The 23,607-nt window shown below is 65.1% G+C and overlaps 2 protein-coding genes across 2 annotated transcripts; one reads left to right on the top strand and one right to left on the bottom strand.

Annotated features, from left to right (window-relative positions):
• The first annotated feature begins 2,796 nt into the window (after positions 1 to 2,796).
• On the top strand, positions 2,797 to 12,593 carry DBP (D-box binding PAR bZIP transcription factor). Its single transcript, XM_075915202.1, is given in 5 exon segments — positions 2,797 to 3,534; positions 7,972 to 8,177; positions 8,179 to 8,302; positions 11,322 to 11,542; positions 11,908 to 12,593. Coding segments are annotated over 5 exon segments (933 nt in total). The 5' UTR covers positions 2,797 to 3,368; the 3' UTR covers positions 12,124 to 12,593.
• Positions 12,594 to 14,557: 1,964 nt separating this feature from the next.
• SPHK2 (sphingosine kinase 2) lies at positions 14,558 to 23,306 on the bottom strand. The gene is made up of 5 exons (XM_075915186.1): positions 22,221 to 23,306; positions 17,909 to 18,058; positions 17,518 to 17,612; positions 17,248 to 17,363; positions 14,558 to 17,021 (listed from the first exon to the last, which is right to left on the bottom strand). Exons 1-5 carry the CDS (start codon positions 22,642 to 22,644, stop codon positions 16,046 to 16,048), a joined length of 1,761 nt encoding a protein of 586 aa, XP_075771301.1. The 5' UTR covers positions 22,645 to 23,306; the 3' UTR covers positions 14,558 to 16,045.
• Positions 23,307 to 23,607: the final 301 nt, after the last annotated feature.

Below are 23,607 nucleotides of genomic sequence, written 5' to 3'. Positions count from 1 at the left end.
TGGGTGTAGGAGCAGGCTGGGGGTGGGGGTCTGGCTGGTCTACCAGCCAACGGGAGCAGCGGGAAAAGCCTCCAGGTGAGCCGTTCCCCAGTTGGAGGAGAGGGGAGCGGCCGTGTACAGATCCTCTTCCTCCCCTCGCTAACTGGATCCGGTCTCCCAGGCTCAGGCCTCCCCCCTCCCTGCAGAAGGAAGCCAACCTTGGAAAAGGGGGGCACATACAGGGCTCTACTATAAACCACTGCCGGGGGGAAGGAGAGGGGGGAGCCCTGAATCAATGGCCCATCTGCAAGATGATCACAGATCCCTAGTGCTCCATGGAGAACACTTTGAGACCCACTCAGTCTAGAACCTGAATTTATCCCGTTTCCTTTCCTGGCTAAAAGGTGTTTTCCCCCCCATGGGTCCAGCCAGTCCATGCCTGCCCAGACTGTGTCTGCCCCATGCCAGAGCCCCTCCTGCGCTCTGCATCCCCCCCAGACGTGGTTTGCCCCAATGCCCCTCCCCCCATTTCGTAGCTTCCTCACTGTGCCTTGTCTAGGGGGTGTCTGTCCGTGGCCAGGCCAGACTCACTCCTGGGTGAGTTAGCGCCCAGAGCCGTGCACCCCAGGGCCACATCTGCCCCCAGCAGCTTCGCTCCCTCCCCCTCCCTTCTGAGGTTTGGCAGGCTGCCAAACAGAGAGCCCCGAATATCCCTCTGGCTGCCGTCCCGCCATGGAGTGGGAACCTGGCTTTCCCTGCCCACTGAGGGGGGTGCAGAATAGGGATGTGAAGGGTTAAGCGGTTACCCAATAAGCATCACCTGCAGCCTGGCTAGGCAGGTGCAGGCCCGACCTACGGGATCCCCGTGAAACGTCACGTTTACACGGTCATCCACGGCTCACCTTTGCCAACACGGGCGTGGAGGGGGGTGCCTGTTTGTGCAGGGCTGTACCACCTGCGAACCCCTCCGGTGAAACAGCACCAATCCCAGGGGGCCAAGCTGTCCTCTGAGGGGGATGTGCACCCCAAAATTCCCAGAGCCGTGCGCAGCCGGCCCTTCTCTCCAGATTACTGACTCCCCCCCCGAGCCTGGGGAGAAAGATTCACACCCCAAGAATTCCACTGAGATGGGTTTGGGGAACCTCCCTTGGCTGCCTGCTCGGCGCACCTCAAATCCTGGTAGAGGGAATCATTAATGGGCCCCAGGCTAGAGGACAGGACCCCAAATTCCACCTGGGGATCAGGCCACAGTGCCACTACCCCCAGTTCTGCAAATGGGGAGACTGCTGGGAACCCGTCAACTGCAGCCAGAGGCTGGTTCATGCTGCTTGGGGCTGCTCTGAGGATGTAGTGGGGGGGGCTTAAGTGGGGTGACAGCAGCTGTACCCCGGTCCAGGGTCTGAGCTCACCTACAAGGCCCCAAATGTGCAAAGAGCCCCTGCAGGGATGGGAGGTCCTGGGGCGGGGGGGCTGCTGGATGAAACCTCTTGGGAGGAGGGAAAATGTGGGGAGGGGGGGAGCCAAATTTCCCCCACCCCTTGAAATTAAATAAAACCAGAGCCACAGAGGATACCGCCCCCTCATCCAGTCTTGCCTCATCGAAAGGTGGCTTGGGGTGACCCAGGGATGTATCGGGGCAAAGCCCAGGCCCCATTCCCTGCCCCCTCCCCCCACCCTGGGGCTGGATCCGGGTCAGCGCCCCCTAGAGGGGAAAGACAAAATATTTCAAACCTAGATTTCTGCAGGAGTGACAGGTGTGAGCTATAATCCGCCCCCCCCCCCCCCCCCGCGCCAGGCAAGGGGTCCCGGGGCCTCAAGCCCCGCGTCCCACCCCAGAAACAGGCAGGTACATAATCCGGTTCCGTGGCGGGAGGGGGGCGGATTGCGGAGCAGCGACCTCAGAAATCTCTGCCTGTCTCTGCTCTAGCACAGCGCGCAGCTGGGACTGAAATCCCACCCCCCCTTTCGCGTCACAGCCCCGGGAGGGCAGTGGGGTCTAGTGGTTAGAGGGGGAGCGAGTGGGGGCTGGGAGCCAGGACACCCCGGGTTCTCTCCGGATCCCTAGGAGGGCAGTGGGAGGTAGTGGATAGAGCGGGGGGGGGAGGGGACTGTGAGCCAGGGCCCCGGGTTCTCTCCGGAGCCCTAGGAGGGCAGTGGGAGGTAGTGGATAGAGCGGGGGGGGGGGAGGGGACTGTGAGCCAGGGCCCCGCGTTCTCTCCCGGCTGTGGGAGGGCAGTGGGGGCTAGTGGTTAGAGGGGGAGCGAGTGGGGGCTGGGAGCCAGGACTCCCTGGGTTCTCTCCGGAGCCCTAGGAGGGCAGTGGGAGGTAGTGGATAGAGCGGGGGGGAGAGGGGACTGTGAGCCAGGGCCCCGGGTTCTCTCCCGGCTGTGGGAGGGCAGTGGGGGCTAGTGGTTAGGGGTGGGGGAGCTGCGGTCCAGGACTCCTGGGATCAGCAGCTGGCTCTGACCCCATGGCCGTCAGCCGGTTGGTCCAGCTGCTGGGGGGGGGGCGGCGGGAGGCACCCCTACCCCCCCTCGGCCGGGGCCCCTTTAAGAACTCAGCCGACTGCACTGCCTGCTGCCCCCCCCCCTCCACACGTGCCACCCCATGTGCTGCTATACCCCCCCCCCCCGGGCCGCTCCTCCTGCCGCCTCTCCGATTGGCTAAAAGTGGGTCAGGCCCCTCCCACCCTCCGGCTTCCTATTGGCCAAATGTAGGTCAGCGCTTCCCCCCCTCCCCCCCCGCCCTTCGCTTCCACCCCCCCAGCTGGCCCAGCCACATGACGGGCCCGGGCGCACGAGTCTGGAGCTTTGCGAACGCTCCCAGCCCGCCGATTGGCTCGGGGCGGGAGGGCCGCTCGGGTGCAGGCCACGCCCCCTCGTGCAAGCCCCTCCCCCTTTCTCCCTGCCCTCCCCAAGCGGGGAGTCTCGGGGAAAAAGATTAAAAAAAAAAAAACCCAGCCGCGGCCGTGAGCTGCGAGGCGCTTCTGGACCAGCCGCCGCTGAGCTGAGCTCCTGGGGGGCAAACTTCCCAGCGGCGCTGCACCCCAAAACACTGGGGGTGCAACAGGCCGGCGGGGGCAGGAAGGAATCGCTGGGTCTTCGCCTGCGGACCCCCCCGCCGCACCCCCGGGCCTCTGTGACACTGGCAGGCTGAGAAGTTTTTTGGGGGTGTTGTTTTTATTTTTGCAGCTGCTGCAGAGAAGTGGGGGCCAGGGATCAGCCGGACTAGGGGGGTTTTTCAGGGTCCCCACCCAGGGGGCTCCGCTGGGACTGGTTGCCAGACCTGATCTGTTCAGCTGCCAGGGATCCGCCAGGGCGTGGCGAGAACCTCTCCTGGCCCTCGGGATCCCCCAGCTCCCGTGGCACGGCGGGGATCCCCCACGGGCCATGGCCAGGCAAGCGGCCCAGCTGGGCACGGCAGAGCGCCTCCCCAATCCGGTGCTCTCCTCCCCGCCGCTCGGGGTGCCTGGGGCCGGCATGGTCAGCCTGAAGAGCCTCCTGCAACAGGGGCCCATCAAGAATCCGGAGCGCAGGCCTAAGGACCTGGCCACCTGTAAGTGCCCTGGCGGCCGTGTGTCCGTCCAGTCCTGCGCGGGTCTGTCAGGCTGGCTGCTGCCCTCCCAACGCCGCCAGCCAGCCAGCCCCATGCACACTTGCCATCCGTCTGTCCCCCATCCCCATCGGAACGCCAGTGTCCATCCTTCTGTTCCCCTTCCCCATAGGAACGCCAATGTCCATCTGTCTGTCCATCCATCCATCCCCATAGGAACGCCAATGTCAATCTGTCTGTCCATCCATCCCCATAGGAACTCCAATGTCCATCTGTCCAACCCCCATCCCCATAGGAACGCCAGTGTCCGGATGTCTGTCCCCCATCCCCATAGGAACCCCACTGTCCATCTGTCTGTCCATCCATCCATCTCCATAAGTATCATCCATCCATCCATCCCCATAGGAACCCCACTGTCCATCTGTCTGTCCATTCAGCCCGCCATCTCCATAGGTATCATCCATCTGTCCAGCTATCCATCTCCATAGAAACCCTTCATCCATCCATCTGTCCAGACAACAAGCTTCATAGGTACCATCCGTCCGTCTCTCCCATAGGAATCCCCCATCCGTCCGTCCATGCCCTTAGCAACACCTCCATCCATCCATTCCATAGGAACGCCTTCCACCCATTCAGCCTTCATCCATCCGTCTGTCCAACCATCCATCCCATCCCCAGGCAAACCCTGTCAGCTCCCCATCCGTGAGTCCAGCCGTTCATCCGTACCTCGAGACCCCCCTAGCTCATTGGTCCCTGGCTCATCTCTCCCCATAGGGCCCTCCCTTCCCACCCCTCTGGTCTCCCTGCCTGCACCATGCCCAGGGCGCTGATGTTGTCAGGGAAAGGACCAGGGTACCCTCTGTAGCTCGTCCAGCACCTGGGGTCCCCTGTCTGTTTCCAGCTGCTGTCATCTGGGGCAGGATGTGCTGGTGCGGAGCAGCCAAGGGAAAGGGGGGATTGTACTGGGACCTTAGCCAAGGGGGTCCCCAAAAGGGCTATGTAAGTGCAGTGAAATGGGAGGGGTCCCAGCGAATGGGAGGTGCCTGGGCCCCGAATTCCTCGGGCCCAGCCTGGCCACCAGGACCCCGCTGGGCCTCAGTGTGTGTGTGTGTGTGTGTGTGTGTCACACACACACACACACGCACACACTCTGTGTATTTATATACAAGACCGGCGCAGAGAGTGTGCATGTTAAATGTGTTTGTGGCTGTGTGTGCAGATTTGTGCAAGAGAGACAGAGATGGAGTGTGGGTGGGTTGGTGTGTATCGGTGTGTGGGCATGATAGACACGGGCAGAGAATGTGTGTTTATTTGTGTGCAGGAGAGAGGGACAACCAGAAGCTGTGTGTGTTTGTGTGTATTTGAGGCTGTGTGTGTGTGTGTGACAAGCCCAGTGTATTTGAGCGAGAGCCCCGGACAGAGGCAGTGTGTGTGTGTGCATCCTAGTGTGCATGTGTGTGTTTGTGTGTTTGCAGGAATGTCCCTGCTCCCACTGGGAAGTTTAGAAAACTCCCAGGCTCGGAGGAGGGGGTAGGGGGAGGTCTGGGGGCAGGCTCTGTGCAGGTTCGTTGCCTAATTGCGTGACACACACACACACACACAGCTCTAAATCCCCGCAGCCAGCACACAGCCGGGACACGGGATGTGACAGGAGGCAGAGAAACGTGCGCGGAGGGCTGGGTTGTTGTGGGTTTTTTTGCCTTAGGAAATGTTGGTAAGACGCTAGGGCTGCCAAGTTCCTGAGCTGTGTGGAGTCAGGGCAGGGGGTGGGTTCGGTGTTGACAGCTAGGCAAGTCCCAGAGCAGGCATGGGTACGGCCCCTGGGGTCAAGTCGGGGCACCCCCCGGTGGGAAAGCCCTGACGCCCGGCTTCTGCCCAGCCCCCGGGACACGCCTGGAATCTCGCTACCGCGGCTTAGCCCCCTCCCGTCCCATCCTGAATGCAACCCTCCTTGGCAGATGCCGGCTGAAGAAGGCCCCAAGGTTGCTGCAGGTCAGGAGTGGGGGGGGCACTGGCAGAGCTGGGGGAGGGGAGGCAGCCTAGGGCAGCGCGGGCAGGGGGCTGTGGGTGAGGCGTGAGGGAAGCCGGCAGAGCTGGGGGAAGAGGGAGCCCAAGGCTCAGGCATCTGGGGCTGCAGGTCGGGAGTGAGGGGCACCAGCTGGGCTAAGAGGCAGGGCAGGAGTGAGGGGCACCGGCTGGGCTAGGGGGCAGGGCTGGGCTGGCAGGGGCTGTGGGTCAGGAGCGAGGGGCACCCCCACAGCTGTGATGGGGAAGCTGCCCTCTCCCCTCCCCCATGAGGAGTCCCGCCTCCCACATGTGCAGGGGGGGAGAAGGCCTCTAGGACAGTGACTCAGCCGCTGGGAGAAACCAGCGCAGGGCGGGCCCTGGGGCCATCACCTGGCTGCCTCCACATGTGGGCCGGGGAGTCAGGCCCCAGGAATGGGGCGTAGCCCAGTCATCCCGCCTGCTCCACCTGCCTGTGCCCCGTGCCAGCCGGCGGGGGCGGGAGGGGCAGTCTAGGCAGGGCTGGGGGCTGCCTCGGGCCCTTGTCCCCACCCAGCGCGTAACCCCACCACGGGGCAGCCGAGCATCCTTTACTCCACTCCTGCCTCTTCTGGGGGCATCCTGGATGGTTTGTGCCTTGACACCAGGCTGGGGGCCGGGGGGAGGCTGTTTTTGAAGCCAGAGGCTAATGCAAGACACGGGGGACTCTGGAAGGGAGTTGGGGATCACAGGGGGACTTGGGATGCAGTCACCTGACCATGAGAAACCAGGACACTCTCCCCCTAGCTCTGGGAGGGCAGTGAGGTCTAATAGTTAGAGTGGGGGGGTGCTGAGAGCCAGGACTCCTGGGTTCTCTCCATGGCTCTGGGGGGGCAGTGAGGTCTAATAGTTAGAACAGGAGACGGCGGGAGCCAGGACTCCTGAGTTTTCTGCTCAGCTCTGGGAGGGGAGCGGGGGCTAGTGGTTAGAGCAGGGGAAGGCAGGAGCCAGGACTCCGGGGTCCTCTCCCTGGGTAACTTTGCAGGTGCTGGTGCAGCAGCGCTAGGGAGGGGAGGCAGAGCGGCTGCAAGAGCAAAGGCAAGCAACCCAAAAAGAAGGGGCCCCCCCCTCCCCGGGGGAGCGGGCCAGTCCCCCCTCTGGACTCAGCCCCGCAGCAGCTGGGTGGGGGGCCCTGCACGGGGGACGGGAGCCTGAGCCGCGCACGCTGCAGTGAGCAGAGCGCAGCCGAGCCGGGGTCGCCTGAGGTGAGCCAGGCCTCACGTGTGCAGGGAGCGGGCGGGCGGCACGTGTGCCAGGCCAGCCGGCTGCGGCTGAGGCTGGGGAGCAGCTGGGGCCCGGGTATGGGAGAGTGCCTGGCTGGTGCTGTGCAGCCCCCTGCCTGTCAGTCCGTCCCCACTGGCCCATCTGTCTGTCTGGCAATCCCCCCTCCCACCTCCCCCGTCTCTCTGCACCCCCCCCCCCCATCTATCTCTGTCTCTTCCTGACTCTGCACCATTGACTCTCTGCCCCCTCTCCCTAGCTAGGCCACAGCCCCCACGGGTGCTCAGGGCTGGGGGGGGGCTCTAGGGCTGCTCCCCCTCACAGGGATATGCTCGGGATCTTTCTCTGCAAATACACCCCGCCTGCGGCACGCATACACACACGCTTGTAACCGTGCAATGACCCCCCTCACTTGGTATGCACAAATCCGCCCCCTTGTGCATGCACCTCCACCCCCGTGTGCACCCGCTCACTTGTGCACGCCTAGCTGGGGCCCCGTACGCGTGGACCCTGCTCCCTGGTGCTCCCACGCACTCGCTGGGGCACACCCACTGTTCGCCAGGCCCAGCTGCCTGCTCCCGCACTCCTGGGTGTGGTGCCGCATCGGGCTTGCTGCTCACACCCCCGGCACACCCCTCACACGTGTGCCGGCCTGTGCTCTCCCCCGTGCGAGCAGCCAGCAAGCTGTGCAGGATCGTACTTCCAGCTCCCCACGTGACGTGAGCGCAGGCCGGCTGCCTCTGGGAATGCTTGGGAATGCGCCCTAGAAATCCCGCATCTCCCAGAAGTGTGCACAGCCAGGCGGCCTGGCTTCCTGCCCTGATCTGACCACTAGACCCCACTTCCCTCTGAGCCAGGGGGAGAACCCAGGCATCCTGGCTCCCAGCTCCCCCCAACCACTAGTTCCCACTCCCCTTCCACAGCTAGGGAGAGAACCCACGTGTCCTGGCTCCCAGCTCCCCCTAACCACTAGTCCCCACTCCCCTCTGAGCCAGGGGGAGAACCCAGGCACCCTGGCTCCCAGCTCCCCCCTATCACTAGTTCCCACTCCCCTTCCACAGCTAGGGAGAGAACCCAGCTGTCCTGGCTGTCAGCTCCCCCTAACCACTAGTCTGCACTCCCCTCCCACAGCCAGGGAGAGAACACTGGAGTCCTGACCCCCCTCTCTCCCTGCAGGCATGGCCAAGGAGAAGGAGCGCAAGATGGAGGAGGAACTGGGGGGCACGCGGGTGGGGCAGTGCGCCTACCTGGGCTCCCTGCTGTGGGAGCGCACCCTGCCCTACAGCGAGATCGAGTACGTGGACCTAGACGAGTTCCTGCTGGAGAACGGGCTCCCGCCCAGCCCGGCCCAGCCGCCCTTCTCCCCCGCCAGCCAGGCCACCCCCCTCGCCCTCCAGCGGCATCGCCGTGGACCTCAGCCGCCCGGCCTCCTGCGCCTCCTCCGCCTGCTCCTCGCCTGCCGAGGGCCTAGGCAGCAGCGACGGTGACCACAGCTGCACCCAAGCAGGTAGCCGAGTCAGGACCAGAGGGCACTGGTGGGAGCAGGGCTGGGGGGCACGGGGAGGGCGCTGGTGGGGGCAGGGCTGGGGGGCACGGGGAGGGCGCTGGTGGGAGCAGGGCTGGGGGCACGGGGAGGGCGCTGGTGGGAGCAGGGCTGGGGGGCACGGGGAGGGCGCTGGTGGGGAGCAGCAGGAGGTGCCAGAGGGCATGGGTCGGAGCAGAGCATCACACATGGGGAGTAGAGGGCAGGGTGCCCAGGGGCTGGGGGGGGGGGGGACTGTGGCAGGGGCGGGGGGCTCTGTTGTGTGTCTGCCTGTCAGTCTCTGCCCCCCAACACCGGGACAGCTGGTGAGGGGCTGACCCCTGCCCCATTCACAGCCCCACAAGACTCCCAGGGATTGTGCACGTGGAATCGCCCCACAACGGGGCCTCCGCCACCCCCAGCCGCACAGCGGGATCCCCCAACCCCCCCGTAATGGGTCCTGACCTCAGGTCGAATAGGGCTTCCCCCGCCCTGCCCAGCTCCTCTGACCCATAGCAGGGGGTCCCCAGCCCCCCAAGGGGGCATCCAGATCCCAAGGGGTCGGGGATCCCGCTCGCCCCTCCCCCGCGCCGTGTCCTTCTCCGGGCCCCCCGGCCGGATCCCCCGGCCCCCTTCACACGCCGGCCCACGTGCGCCGCCCGGCCCCTCACACGCGGGGGCGGAGGCTGCGGAACGTGACGCGGGAAGGGGCGGGGGGGGCGGTTCGTGCGGGGACACGAGACCGCGGATTAGACTCGGGATTCCCCGCGCGGCGCCCCGCCCCCCAAGCGCTCCGCTCTGCAGCCCCCCCGCTGCAAACTCCGCCCCCTGCAGTCCCCCCCCCCCGCTGCTACAGCTCCGCCCCCGGCTTTGCAAACACCCCCCTATACCCCCCCCCGCTCCTACAGCTCCGCCCCCGGCTCTGCAAACACCCCCCCCAGAACCCCCCCCCGCTCCTACAGCTCCGCCCCCGGCTCTGCAAACACCCCCCCTACAACCCCCCCGCTCCTACAGCTCCGCCCCCGGCTCTGCAAACACCCCCCCTACAACCCCCCCCCGCTCCTACAGCTCCGCCCCCGGCTCTGCAAACACCCCCCCCAGAACCCCCCCCCGCTCCTACAGCTCCGCCCCCGGCTCTGCAAACACCCCCCCTACAACCCCCCCGCTCCTACAGCTCCGCCCCCGGCTCTGCAAACACCCCCCCTACAACCCCCCCCCGCTCCTACAGCTCCGCCCCCGGCTCTGCAAACACCCCCCCTACAACCCCCCCCCCCGCTCCTACAGCTCCGCCCCCGGCTTTGCAAACACCCCCCTACAACCCCCCCCCCGCTCCTACAGCTCCGCCCCCGCCTCTGCAAACCCCCCCCCGCTTCAACAAACTCCGCCCCCTGCAGTTCCCCCCCCCCCCCCCCGCTTCTACATACTCCGCCCCCGGCTTTGCAAACACCCCCCCCCCTCCGCTTCTACAAACTCCGCCCCCGGCTCTGCAAACACCCCCCTACAATCCGCCCCCCCCCCGCTCCTACAGCTCCGCAAACACCCCCTACAATCTCCCCCTCTACAAACTCCGCCTCCGGCTCTGCAAACACCCCCCTACAATCCGCCCCCCCCGCTCCTACAGCTCCGCAAACACCCCCTACAATCCCTCCCCCCCCCGCTACAAACTCCGCTCCCTGCAGTTCCCCCCGCCCGCCCCCCCCCCCGCTCCTACAGCTCCGCCCCCGGCTCTGCAAACACCCCCCTACAACCCCCCCCCCCGCTTCTACAAACTCCGCCCCCGGCTTTGCAAACACCCCCCTACAACCCCCACACCGCTTCTACAAACTCCGCCCCCCTGCAAACCCCCTACCGCCTCCTCCCGCCCCTTCCCCTGCAGCCCCTCCCCCTCTCCTACAAACTCTGAACCGGGTCTACAGTCCCCCCTCCTACAGTTCCCCCCCATCCTGCAAACCCCTCCTCCCTCCGCTCCTTCAACCTCCCCCGCCCCTGCCACCCCCTCTCCCCCCTCTTGCTCCTGTAGTCTCGGCTCCCTCAGCCCTGCAAGCCCCCCAAAAAACTGCCCCTTGCAAACCCCCCTCTTACAAACCTCTGCCCCCCCACTCTGCAATCCACCCTGTGCTCTTACAACCTTTGCCTCCCCCCCTGCAACCTCCCCCTTCTCCTGCCCTACAGCCTCCCCCGCTGTCTCCACCTGAGCCTTGTAACCCCCCACTGCCTACCCCCTCCATTCCTGCAACAGCCCCCCCCACATGCTCCCTACCCCCCTCCCGCACTGCAATGCCTGCATCACACACACCCTGGCCTCCAAACCTGCCCTGAGCCCCCATCTCTGCCCAGCAGCTTTCTCTGCACCCATCTTCATCTCTGCCCCCCTCAGCCTGTCCGGAACCCCTCCCTGCTTAGCACCCCACCTCCTCTCTGCTTCCCCTCCCCCATCCACCCTGTGCCCCCCTTCCCAGCCTGCACCTGGCCTGCAGCCCCCACCCTGTGTTCACCCCATGCCTGCCAAGCACCCTGCTTTCTTCCCCCACATGGAGAGCGGGACTGAGGCTAGGAGACAGGACTCCTGAGTTCTGTCCCTGACTCTGGAGGGGAGTGGGGACTAGTGGTTGGAGGGGGGGGGAGGGGTGGAAGTCAGGACGCTTGGGTTCAACTTCCTGCTTTGTGACTTTGTCCAAGTCCCGTCCCCTTGCCGTGCCTCAGTTTCCCCCAGGGGAACTCTGCCCCTGCAGGTGTTTAGGGGGGGGTGCCGGGATCTGTCCCACCCAGGCTGCATGGCAGATCCCTGGGAGCAGTGATCAAGGTGCCTAAGAAATGCCAGCTGTTGGAAGGGCAGGGGGCTCAGCAGGGGGCACCCTCCCCTGGCACTCAGTGCTGGTCCCAGTGGCCCACGCTGGGGGGTGCTGGCTGAATCATAGGGGAGCCGCTGGAGGGCTCGGTGCTGCCATCTGGTGGCGGGAAGCGGGAATGTTCTGACCTTTTCCTGTCTCCCCTCCCCCCCTAGGCCCGGTGACCCCCATTTCTCGCAACACGCCCAGCCCGGTGGACCCCGAGGCAGTGGAGGTGCTGATGAACTTTGACCCTGACCCTGCGGACCTGGCACTATCCAGCGTCCCGGGCCATGAGACCTTCGACCCCCGGAAGCACCGGTTTTCCGACGAGGAGCTCAAGCCGCAGCCAATCATGAAGAAGGCACGGAAAATCCAAGTGCCGGATGAGCAAAAGGTGGGTCCCAACCTTGGGAGGACTGTGGGGTGCAGGGCCTGTCCCCTCCGGGGGGGAGGGGCATCAGCTCCCATCTGACCCAGGGCAGGGACTGGCTGGCTCAGGGGGGCAGAGAATAGGACAGAAGGCCACTCCTCTCTGGGGGGGGGGGGGGTCACTGGCTCCCATCTGACTCAGGGCAGGCCCTGGGGGGCAAGGGGTCTTGTTCCCTCTAGGGGGTGCTGGCGGCTCCCTAGGCCCAGGGCAGGGACTGGCTGGATCGGGGGTCAGGGAATAGGGGGCAGGGCCTGTCCCCTCTGGGGGGTGCCAGCTCCTCTCCAGTCTCGTCTCGGTCTCACTTTCTTCACCCCTCCCTGCCCCCGCAGGACGAGAAGTACTGGAACCGGCGCTACAAGAACAACGAGGCGGCCAAGCGGTCGCGGGACGCCCGGCGCCTCAAGGAGAACCAGATCACGGTGCGGGCCGCCTTCCTGGAGAAGGAGAACGCCGTCCTGCGGCAAGAGGTGGCCAGCATCCGCCAGGAGCTCTCCCGCTACCGCACCATCCTCTCCAAGTACGAGTCCCAGCACGGCACCTTGTAGGGCGCCTGCCATCTGCACCGCCACCCCGCCGCTGGGGGGGCACCCTCTTTCCACCCTGCCCCGCTCCTGGGGGCTCCCCCGGCAGGGGTGTCCAGGCTCCCGCCGGCTGGAGGTGACTGTCCAGGACCGGAGCAAGGAGAGACGTTGGCCGGGAACCGGACCCTGCCCGCCCATCCTGGGCGCAAGCGAGGAGCCCGCCGGACTCTTTCCGGGGAGCGGGCCGGAGCGTGGGGGGGTTTGAACTAGTCCCTGCCCCTCCCTGCGGCTCTGCAGCAGGACTGAGCGGGGGCTTGGGCTGCATGCGGACACCCTCCCCCACGCACACTGAACGGCAGCGGAAGAGGGTGGGAGGCACAGAGCCAATGAGCGGGGAGAAGGAATTGGTGGCAGGTTATCTGATGGGGGGGATGCCAGGACTCCTGGGTTCTATCCACAGCTCTGCGGGGAGTGGGGGCTAGTGGTTAGAGTGGGGGGGGGGCTGGGAGCCAGGACTCCTGGGTTCTATCCACAGCTCTGCGGGGAGTGGGGGCTAGTGGTTAGAGCGGGGGGGGCTGGGAGCCAGGACTCCTGGGTTCTCTCCCCAGCTCGGGGGGGTATGTGGGGGGCTAACGTTTTGGAAGGCGAGGAGCTCTGGCCACTGAGGTGAGGGTAGAAACCCAGGAGTCCTGGCTCCTAACCCCCTACTGGGGAGAGCCTAAGCGCTGTTACTTCCCCAGTGCATGAGCGCCACCCGGTGGCGACAAGGTGTAAGGGCACCGTGGCATCTATCGCTCTCAGCCACAGGGCGTTGGGGGGGCAGGGCTGGGCCTCCTTTCCCCCTTCCCTCATCCCCCCCGCCACCTCCCCATCTTCCTTCCTTCTCACTCCAGCTGCTTCTCAACAGTCAGATTTCTGAGCCAACAAGGCCAGTATCTTTGGAGGGAGGTGGGGGGCCGGGAGCCAGGACTCCTGAGTTGGCTCCCTGTGTCTTTGGAGGGCAGCGTCACCCAGTGGTTAGAGCAGGGAGCCAGCCTGGGAGTCCCAGCTCCCCTGAGCTAGCGGCCACGCCCAGAGCTGGGGCTAGGGCACCCAGCCCCTCGCCTCTGACCCTTTGCACTCTGACCACTTTTGCATCGCGACAGTGTTGTCGGTGGGGGGGGGGGGGGGGAGCGAGAGGCGCGTCCTCACCGGAACACTCCACGGGTTTGCACAGGGACTGGGGCCGGGCGGGGGGAGAGTTATTCCTCTTATTATTCTCATGATTCTCTATATATTTTGTTACAAGCAGCCGGGCTCCCCGGGCCCTGCCCCGTGTGTCTCCCGCCCCCTCCCTGCCATCATGTTGCCTCAATTGAGGTCCCTCTAGCTGGCTAGGATTTCCTCGGCTTTCGCTCTCGTTTCGGGCCTTTTCCCCAAGCAGAGCAGCCCCTACGGACACTGGGCGTGACCGGCAGGCCACATCCTGGCCCGCGAGCGTTTCTCAGGGGGAGAGGGCAAGGCAGCACGACAGAGCCAGGCCCGGCGGGCACGAACCCTGCCACACAGATGCTGGGCAGAAGATGGCGACCCAGCCCCGCCAGCTGCACCCCTGGGAACGGGGCTAGACGGCCGGCCGCAGCGCTTGGAAAGCAGCGCGCGGATCTCTTTGGCGGGGGAAGACCCCCGCACGGCTCCCGCGACTCAGCACAAGAGGCAACTGTTTTTTGGGGAAGGGGGGACTGAGCAAACTACGCCAGAGCGTGGTGGGAGCAGCCCCGGCAGGCGTGGGCCCGGAGGACGCAGTTCTATATTTTTATGGAGGAGGAGACTTATTTCATACAGAAAGAGAATCTCTCTCGCTGGAGGGGGGACTCGGTCGTCACAGTCGGGGGGGGGGGGTTGGTTCTTGACGGTTGTTTCCCTTGCCGAAGGCTCAGTGACAACAGCAGAAGGCGGCCGGCTGCTTTCACAGGCTGCTGCCAAGGGCGCCAGGGCAATAAAAGAGCCAAGAAAGCGACAAACAGAGCAATTGGTGGCTGCATTTTTGAATGGGGGGGGGGCAAACCCTGCAAGGGGCCCTCAGGGAAGGTGGGTGCCAGGGACAGCCGGTGTGTGGGTTAACACATGCACTTGGGGTTAGCACCCCACTGAGCCATGCAGTGCATGCCCTGGGGTCAGATAGAACCTGGTGTACCCCACAGGGGGGAGCCCCAAACCCCTTTCCTCACCAAGTTATGGGGCCCTGTTTGTTTTCGCCTTACAGCTGCGCTGTGCTGCCCCCTCCTGGTGAAACATGGTAATGTGCCTTCATGGCACCGCCCCCCAGGTTCACCACCCACAAAAGTGTCCCCCTCTTTGACAAATGGGAGAGCCAGGGCCCTGGGCTCCCCCCAGACCTGCCGGTGCCCCTCACTCCTGCCCCGCAGCCCCTGCCAGCCAGGCCCCGGACCCTGGGGATGAAGGAAGGGCATGGAGGCCTCATGCTCTTGCTTTATTGCATAGGTCTAAATCACTTGGACACACAGACGAGACATGGGGACAGCGAGGGCGGCCATGGCAGACGCAGGGTTAACACACAAGGCCTGACACCAGCGCCCCTGCCCCCCAGCAAGGGGCCTGTCAGGCTTGCTCCCTCCCCCCCCCCCAAGTGCATCACTGGCCAGCAGGGTAAATGGGCTCACAGACTGGCTGGGGGGAGGCTCAGATGCTGGGCTTGATGGGCCCATGGGGCAAAAGAAACAGAGGATGAGAACACACGGTCGGATGGGCGGGTGGGGCATGAGGAATGGGCAGGGGAAGGATACCGGGGTAGATGGGCCCACATGCCTGATCAGATTCAGTGCATTGTAGTTTCCTGCTCAGATCCAAGTTATTTTGGGGGGGGGGGGCTGTTAGCAGCAGCAACTAGTAAGACAAGACAGACAGACAACGCCCCCCCCCAAGCACACGAGGCTCGGCCATCCCCACTTCAGAGAACACAGAGGGTGTAGTGCAAAGAAATCTCGGGGCTGCGTCCTTTGCCCCTTCCCACCATGCAGGGATCCCGTGCGCCAGGCACACTGCCGAAAGGGGGCAGCCTGCTAGCTTCTGCTACCAAAGGAAACTGAGGCACAGTCACCTGCTCACCCATGCTCTCCCCCACTAGTCTTTATTCCCCTCCCAGAGGCAGGAAAAGAACCCAGCAGTCCTGGCTCCCAGCTCTCCCCCCCCCCAATCTAACACACCCCACTCCCCTACCAAAGTTTAAACCCCTGCTCAGGGAGGTGGGGAGAGGGGGCCCAGGAGTTAGATCGAGGGGTAGGAGCCAGGACTTCTAAGTTCTCTCCTGGCTCTAGAGGGGCAGGGGGCACTAGTGGTTAGAGCAGGGTGGCTGGGGGAACACTCTCAGTCCAGAGCTGCGAACCGCATGCTGGAACTCAGCAACTGGTCCAGATCGCCACCGGCTCCAGTGGGAACGGTTTCCCGGCAGCCCGGCCTCCAGCCCCTAGGGGGAGACACAAGACTGCCCCATTGGCACTCATGCAACTGAAGACCCCTAGGGGGCAACCGGGGGGTCCTGCGACACCCGCTGGGATGCAGGCCAGGCTCCCCCTAATGGTGGGAGGCGGGCGCACACCCCCGCTCCAACCACTGCTTCTGCCTCCCTGGCGCCCCCTGGTGGCAGGATAAGAAGGGGTCAAAAGAGGCCACACGCAGCCCCCCCCCCCCCCCGCCTTTAGTTTCTCTCCTTCAATTCCTAGGCCCTGGGGAAGGTTCCCCCCCCCCACACCCGCCGAGCCACCATGTTACATTCACTCAGTGGGCGCTACCAGGACCAAAGCAATACATAGGCAGCGTAGGCGGGGGCTGGGTGGAGCAGCACAGCTTGGTCCCAGCTGCTCCTCCTGCCTGCGGGAGGGAAGGCAGCCTGGCCCCCCCCAGCCAGCCGGTCCCAGCTGTGGGCGGGCACCCCCAGCCAGGGGCCTCAGCCGGTGGCGATCTTGAGGCGGTCGATGCCCGTGACGAGGCGGGCGAGGCCCCGGTGGACCTGACCCTGGATGGGCCCGTACTCCACCCGTTCGCCGTCCACGGTCAGGATGCCCTTGCGGGTGAGAGGCTCCAGGCGGAAGGCCCGGACGGGCACGTGGGTGAGGTGGGGGCACTCCTGCTCGAAGTGGCTGCCTTTCTCCATGGCCAGGAAGAGGCGGACCAGGGCGGCGCGGGAGATGCCGGCTTTGATGAAGCAGAGGTGGACGAGGCCGTCGTCGAAGCGGGCGAAGGGGGCCGTGTAGAGGTCGGCCCCCAGGTGGCTCGGGTAGATGGCCAGCACCAGCACAAACTCGTCCTCCACCGTCACCCAGGTGCCGGGCACCGGCTGACTCAGCGGCACCAGCAGATCGTCCGGGGGGCCAAGCACCCGGGCATCACCTGTCCCAGTGGCGGGTGGCTCCCCCAGCAGGGGCTGGAAGGAGAAGCTGGGAGGGGGCAGGGCAGAGGCGGAGGAGGGGGGCGGGGAGCCGGGCGAGGGGCAGGGGGTGGGGGCCGGCTCGGCCCCCCGGAAGGTGTGGCGCTCCTCACACAGCGCCATGTCGGACAGGGCACGGTGCAGGGGCAGGCGCTGCAGGGGCAGGCGGCCGTTGGGGGCCACGGTGATGCTGCGGGAGATGGGCCGATGGGCGGTGGCGTCGGCTGCGGGCAGGTAGGAGAGGCGCCCGCGGTAGGTGTGCAGGGAGGCCAGGCGCACCAGGGTGCCCAGGGTGAAGCGGGCGGCGCCCATGTGCCGGTATTTCTCGCTCTCGATGTCCACGTCCGAGACGAAGCCCCAGGCCACGCTGAGGCAGGAGAAGCAGCGGGTGCCTGACGCCGTGGTGATGGCCACCAGGTCCAGCGGGGCCACAGCCCCGTGGCACAGCAGCACGGAGCAATTCAGCAGCAGCTCCAGGCCCAGCGCCTGCTCCAGCCTGCCGGGGGGAGGAGTGGGATGAGCCACCCGGCCAGGGGCACAGCCCTCGCTCGACCCCAGCCCCGGGGGGGAGCCACAGGCAGGAGGTAGGGGAGAGGGAAGGGACCCCTTCCTCCACCATCAACACTCCCCAGGCACCCCCTTCCCAAGATACACCCTCCCCCCCGAGCCAGGGGAAGAACCCAGGCGTCCGGGCCCCCGGCCCCCGCCAGCTCCGCCCTTACCCAGCGTTACAGTTGATCGCGCCGGCCAAGGCGTTCCCCGAGCCGCACGGTAGAATCCCAACCGGCATCTGGATGGCCTCCTCCCAGTCAGCGCGCGCCATCAGCCCGTTGAGAACCTGCCCGGCAGAGAACAGCTGTGGGGCCTAGTGCTTAAAGGGGAGGGGTCCTGGGAGGCAGGACTCCTGGGTTCGCTCCCCTGCTCAGGGTGGGCAGTGGGATCAGACCTGCAGCAGGGGAGGGGGCCAGGGGAGGGGGTGGGGGCCGCGTTACCTCATACAGGAGCCCATCCCCTGAGATGGCAACGATCCCGTCCCATTCTGCCAAATTGATGCCCTTCACCAGCTCCCAGGCGTGGTTCCGCCGCTCTGAGGGGGCGGGAGACGGGGGTCAGACATACAGCTCCCCAGCCCTCCCCCCCTCAGCCCGTCTCCCCTGCCCCCCTCAGCCCACACACGGGGCCCTCCCCCCCTCAGCCCGTCTCCCCTGCCCCCCTCAGCCCACACACGGGGCCCTCCCCCCATCAACCCATCTCCCCTCAGCCCACAAACGCAGCCCCCCCCAAAAGTCCCCCCTCCCAAGTCCTCCCCCTCGGCCCACAAGCCTGGCCCTCCCCCACACAAGGCCATCTCCGCTCCCCCCCAGCCCGCAGGCCCCTCCACACCTGTCTGGATCAAGTTGAAGCTGATGTCTGCCTCCGTGATCATGGGCAGCACGTGGGTCTGGCACCACTGGAGGGCGAGGCCTCTGCCCCCGAAGGGGTTGAGCAGCAGCAGCAGCCGGCGCCGGCGCGGCAGGAGGCCGGGAGCCACATCTGAAAGCAGAGAGCAGGTCAGGGGCACCCAGCCTGGGGCTGAGATGCGGCTACCTCTGGGGTGGGGAGGGAGGGCTGGGTGTCGCTGAGCCGCACCTGCCCTCCCCCCACAGCGGGGTCTCCCTGTGGGCGAGGGAAGCCCTGTACTCTGGCCAGACCTGATAGGGACGCTGGCTCTGCCCACAACCCCGCTGCTTCCTGGACGCCAGGTGCACGCGGCGGGTTGCCAAGCGCCAGCCAGAGCGGGGAGACAAGCCCCAAAGCAGCAAACGCCGCGGCCAGGAAGCTTGTCAATCACCTGGGTTATTTACCCGGCGTTGCTGGGACCCGAACTCAACTACTGTTTGGTTTTCTGCATGAAAATCATTGCTCTGGGGTGGGGCTGGGGGGGAAGGGCTCAAGCTGTCCCAGGGTGGGGGAGGGGGGGAAGCGGGCACAGCCAGAGGTGGGAGGGTGCACGTCCCTTGGCGGGGGGACAGACACGCAAACTCTCTCAAAGATCTAGTAACACAGCTGGCTCCTTTCTCTGGGGCGACAGCTGTCCTGGTCCCCATCTCTGGCCTCTTGCTGCCCCCTTGTGGTCTCTCTACGGTATAACTGTCCCTGCTGCCAGGCCTCCTCCCTTTCTATGTTATGAGCAACATTCCCATTCCAGGCACCTCCCAGGATCCTGGCACAACCAAACCCCAACCTTGCTGGAAGTTACAGGGGAAGCTGCCTGCCCAATTGGGTGAGCCGAGGTTTTAGGAGGTGTTCTTGAACAAACCGACTCATGGACAGACAGAGGCATTTCTAGAACAGAGCGGAAGATGATGATGAGCAGGTCGCAGGCTCCAATCACTCGCCTCTTCTCCAAGTCCCCCGAGGACCTCAGCTTGGCCAAGCCTGCCCATTTAAAAGCCTCCCCAGAGAGCAGAACAGTCGACTCCGAGAGATTCAGTACTCGCTTCGCCTTCCCCCGTCAGCCGAGCGAGGGCTTCGGCAAAGGGGGCTGCCAATTTTTGGTGCCTCCCTTTAGATCGTGTCTCAAGGACCAGTGAGGGGCGGGGGAGGCTGCATGTTTTGGAAGAGCTCTGCACACACCAGCTGGTAACACGGAAACACCAGAGCCAGGCGGGGCGCTCGATGCAGTAGAAGCCAGACTTAACCCCGCACACAGCTGTTCAAACAGCAATGCCACCTGCGCTGGCCGGGGAAAGCTGGCCAAACTCGAAAAACCGGGTTAGAAACCGTTTGGCTGAGACAGGACCATGAAGCACTCCCGTAAAACTCCACAGGCGAGGAGAGCGATCTCCCACACGCAAGGTCAAATTCCTCACACCAAAGCCTGACAGCGTAAACGCACCAGCCGGGGAAAATTCACCCCCCAAGAGGCAAGGCCCATCCCACTGAAGGCACACGTGCTAATAAATGCGCAAAAATACATTTTGCAGCAGCTTGCCGCACCAGCGCCGTCGGGGCGCGAACCCGCATCCCAGACACTCCCAATGAGCCATGGCGGGAAGCCGCACACCTGGAGAGCCAAACTGAATATTCGTGGCCCGACACAAAAACTGGAGCGGATGTCTCCGGCATGTCCGAGGGGACGTACAGTCGCCTTCGACCTCAGCCACAGCCGCCTCACGCAGCCCTGGAGGGCAGCACGGGCCGGCTTGCCCTGGAAGCAACGTCGGGAGACCACGGCCGCGCGTTCGGCGCGCATGGACTCAAAGACGCGCTCGGCCACAGCAGGGCAGAACCCGGCGGAGGATTTGCTCGCAGAGGCTGGAAAGGAGACCCAGGAGAAAACCACCGGCCCCGATTCATTGCTGAAGGCGTCATTCAGCCAGAGAGCCACCGGGTGCGCTACGAGGTTTGCCTCCAAGAGGACGGCGAACTCCAGCAGAGAACGGCTCCAGCGCCCAGGTCACAGGCGACTGAGACTTCTGTGGAAGGCAAGGATGTCTCCTGTCCGTTCGTCGGGAGGAACGATCCACAGGGCAGCCCCCAGGAGACACCGACTGCCGGGGGACCCCCGGTGGACCACAGCCGGGGCTGCCGCAATGTCCTGCCGGGCGGCCAGGCTGAGATGCGGTCGGGGCATATAATCGGAAACCCAGGATGGTTTTGCCGCTAAGCCTGATCCTCCCTGAGCTTCAGCCAGTGGCGGGAGGGTAGGACAGGAAAGGGGAGATTAGCCCCAGGCAGGCATCTCTGGGAAGGACGCGCTGGGCTAAGCCTCCCTCCTTATCTGCTACCAGCTGCCGGGTACAAGGTGCCCGTGAAGGGAGCCCTGTGCGGCTCTAGGTTGCAGCCCCTCTGGGGTGGAGCACAGGGGCTGGTTATACAGGGACCTGGCACGGAGATGCAGCCCCTCTGGGCTGGGGCACAGAAAGAGCGCAGGTGACTGGGCCCCACGCCCGTAGCACCACACTGGGTCCCGGGTCCCGACACCGACTGCCAGGGCAGGACGCCGGGGCTGGCCCCGCCCTCACCAGAGCGTCCAGCTGGGTGCGGGAAGGAGATAAAGGAGGCCAGAGGATGTGCGGGGAGGAGAGATTACCCAGGAATACACCCCCCCTTTCCCCCGGGAGGAAACACTGGGACAGCGAAAAGCTCCTCCACCTCCTAATCCCTTCCTGATGGAACCCTCCTGGGTTCTCTCTCTGGGAGGGCAGCGGGGGCTAGTGGTTACAGCAATGGGGATTGGGAGCCAGGACGCCTGTGTTCTCTCCCTGGCTCGGGGGGGGGGGGGGGGGGGGGACGACTAGTGATTAGAGCAGGGCGGGGAGGGAGGAATGCTCCTCCCTCCAGGTCAAAAGTCTCCCCCCGCTCTGTTATGGTCCCAGAGAGAGGCAGGTGCACTTTACCCCCAGGGCTGATAGTGGGGCAGGTTCTGCAGGGTCCCCAGGAGCCAGCACACAGAGGCAGCGACAATACATCCAATGCCCAGTGTGCCCCCCCAGCTAACCCCACCCACGCTCACCCACCCATCCCCCCGCTGAAACTATAAGCCTCCCCCCTCCTTTCTCCCCCATCCCTCGGCACTCCCTGGAGCCAGCCCCCACGCCAAACCCACATCCATGGCTTCTGCCTCCCAGCCCTGCCTTCAACCCCCCGCCAACCCTCAGCAGGTGCAGAGAAAAGCAGCCTCAAGTCCCTAGAAGGGATTTGCCCCTGGGGTTCGGGAGGCTCCTTGTGGGAGGGGTTAGACCAAGGCAGGGGAGAGACAGGGACCCCTGAGGAAGGCCTGGGGACGGGCGACAAGGAATCCGACTGCCCCACCTTCAGGCCAATCCAACGACCTTTGACCAGACCAAGGAACACAAAGGAGCCTGGATCCCAGATAAGGACAGGGCTGTGCCCAGCCTGTGGGTTCTCCACACCCAGGTGCTGCTGTCGGGGCCCCCAGCTCCACCCGGGGGGCACACCCCATGCAGACAGCCTGCCTCCCACTGCCCCCTGCTCTCATGGCTGGGCCCCTCTCCCAGGCACCGTACCGTCCGGCCCCTCCTGCTCTAACCACCAGACCCCACTCCCCTGCCAGGGCTGGGAAGAGAGTCCTGGCTCCCACCCAGGGCTGGTCAGCGTGGCAGGTAAAGGGACAGGTCTCCAAAGTCGGGGGAAGGGGCACGTGGGGGGGGCCTCTTTGCCGGGTCCAGTTCTGAGAACCTGGAAACACAGGAGCAGCTGAGCCACCCCTGCCTACAGCCTCCTGTCCCTGGCACGGCCCCAAGGGGACCGGTCTCTGGTCTCCACAACAGCGCCTGCTTTGTTATTGTTACAATGCGTTGGACCAGAGCCCCAGAGAGAATTCGGCCCTGGGTTCTATTCCCAGCAATGGCAGGGGAGTGAGGGCTAGTGGTTAAAGCAGAGGGGGTGCTGGGACCCATGACTCCTGGGTTCTATTTCTAGCTGCGGGATGAGAGTAGAGGCGGGAGGAGGGCTGGGAGCCAGGCCGTTCTGACTCTGGGAGGAAGTGGGATGTAGTGGTTAGAGCAAGGGGGGTAGGAGGAGGGCTGGGAGCCGGGACTTCTTCTATTTCTAACTGTGAGAGGAGAGTAGCGACTAGTGGTTAAAGCGGGGGCGGGGGAAGGGCTGGGAGCCAAGACTTTAGGTTCTCACCCCAGCTCGGGAAGGGGAGCAGGGCTTGGGCAGGCAGTAGGCACAGCATCAGCCTTACCTGTTTCACTGGAGATGAGGATGCCCAAAACCAGGCACTTGATGGCAGTGGCCCACTTCTCTGCCACGGCTCGGTTCTTCTCGTAGTCGTCGGCCCCGTCCACCTGGAAGGTCCGGGCCGCCCTCTGCCGCCCGCGCCCCGACCCCACCGCCACCTTCCTCTTCTTCAGCGGGTAGGCGTAGACCGAGAAGTACGCCGCCTGGTCGGCTGGCACCCGGCTGCGCAGCGTGTGGCAGCCCACCACCTCGGCCAGGGGCACCACGGTCCGCTGGTCCGTCTCCGGCTTGGGCACCAGCCGCTGGATGTGCAGAGCCGTCTGGGTCAGGCTGAGGGCGTAGCGGGAGCCTTTGGAGGGGTAGGCCCCGAACTCCCCGTGCAGCAGCGTCTCCGCACCCTCCTGGTACGGCCCCCGGAGGTGGTTCATCTTCACCGTGGCTCCGTGGCCCACCTGGCCTTCCCCGGCAGACTCAGGCCACGCCTGGGGTGGATCCTTCCGGCACCATCAACTGTCCCTCAGGTCCTGGATCAAACCGCAGCTAAGGCATGGCAGGGGGTCGGCACCGGGCCGGCAGGACACAAAACTACTAATCCCACTAGGAGAAATTTCCGTCCCCAAACCCAAGTCCGTTCCGGTGCCTCCAGCCTGCCAGGGCTTCCACATGAACCGTCGCGCCCTGCCACGCCCCGTTCCCAAGGTGTCTCCCCAGGGCAGGAATCCGGCCGCTGAGGAATGAGAACCGACCTGAAGCAGCGGCTCACCAGGGATCCATAAGCCGGCTTTAGCGTTTCCCTTGCTCGGGGGCCAAGCGGGGGGGGGGGGGGGGGCGCTGTTGGATCCAGCCCTCTCCCCCCTCCCTGATGTCTATGTTAGTCGGGGGGGGGGGCAGCTAGGCTGGAGGGGGACAAAGTGGGGGGGGGATTTTTAAAGACACTTAGAAAGTTTCTTTCTCCCCCCCCCCAGCCCTGGAATGGGGCCCAGGGAAAGGGGGGGAGGTTGGAACCAATCCAGGCTCTGCGTGCCCCCCAGCTAGGGACACAAGGGGGGAGCAGCCTGGCACTGCCCTATGGGCAGGGGGGCTGGGAAATGGGGCCCCCACCAGCGCTGCCACCTGCCACCATACCCTGTGCCCGGCAGCAGGTGCTTCCCCCTCTCCCTTCTCTCGCCCCTGCACCCGGCCTCCCTCTCTGTCTCCAGGAAGTGCTAATCGCAGGGGCTATCCGGCCCCATAAATGGGGGGTGTGGCTAGCTCCGGCCAATCACAGAGTGAGCCCGTTTCGTCCTTCCAATCAGAGAGCTCAACCTCAACACCCCCCGGCACCGGAGAGGCGGCTGCCATCTTTGTCACGGGCAGTAAGCGCTCTAAGCTCCGCCCTCCGTCCAAAAGTC

This window comes from Pelodiscus sinensis, unplaced genomic scaffold (genome assembly GCF_049634645.1).
Source record: "Pelodiscus sinensis isolate JC-2024 unplaced genomic scaffold, ASM4963464v1 ctg34, whole genome shotgun sequence".
In the NCBI taxonomy this organism is placed as follows: domain Eukaryota; kingdom Metazoa; phylum Chordata; order Testudines; family Trionychidae; genus Pelodiscus; species Pelodiscus sinensis.
The sequence above is the reverse complement of the archived record's forward strand: the minus strand, read 5'-3'. Positions and strand labels throughout refer to the sequence as shown.

What these genes read in the sequence shown, in the direction of transcription:
- SPHK2 (XM_075915186.1), bottom strand. Translation starts at nt 22,644, where the DNA reads ATGAACCACCTCCGGGGGCCGTACCAGGAGGGTGCGGAGACGCTGCTG. An exon ending in GGGATGGGCTCCTGTATGAG is followed by an intron (nt 17,364 to 17,517) that starts GTAACGCGGCCC and finishes TCTGCCGGGCAG; the next exon opens with GTTCTCAACGGGCTGATGGC. An exon ending in GCGATCAACTGTAACGCTGG is followed by an intron (nt 17,022 to 17,247) that starts GTAAGGGCGGAG and finishes TCCCCCCGGCAG; the next exon opens with GCTGGAGCAGGCGCTGGGCC.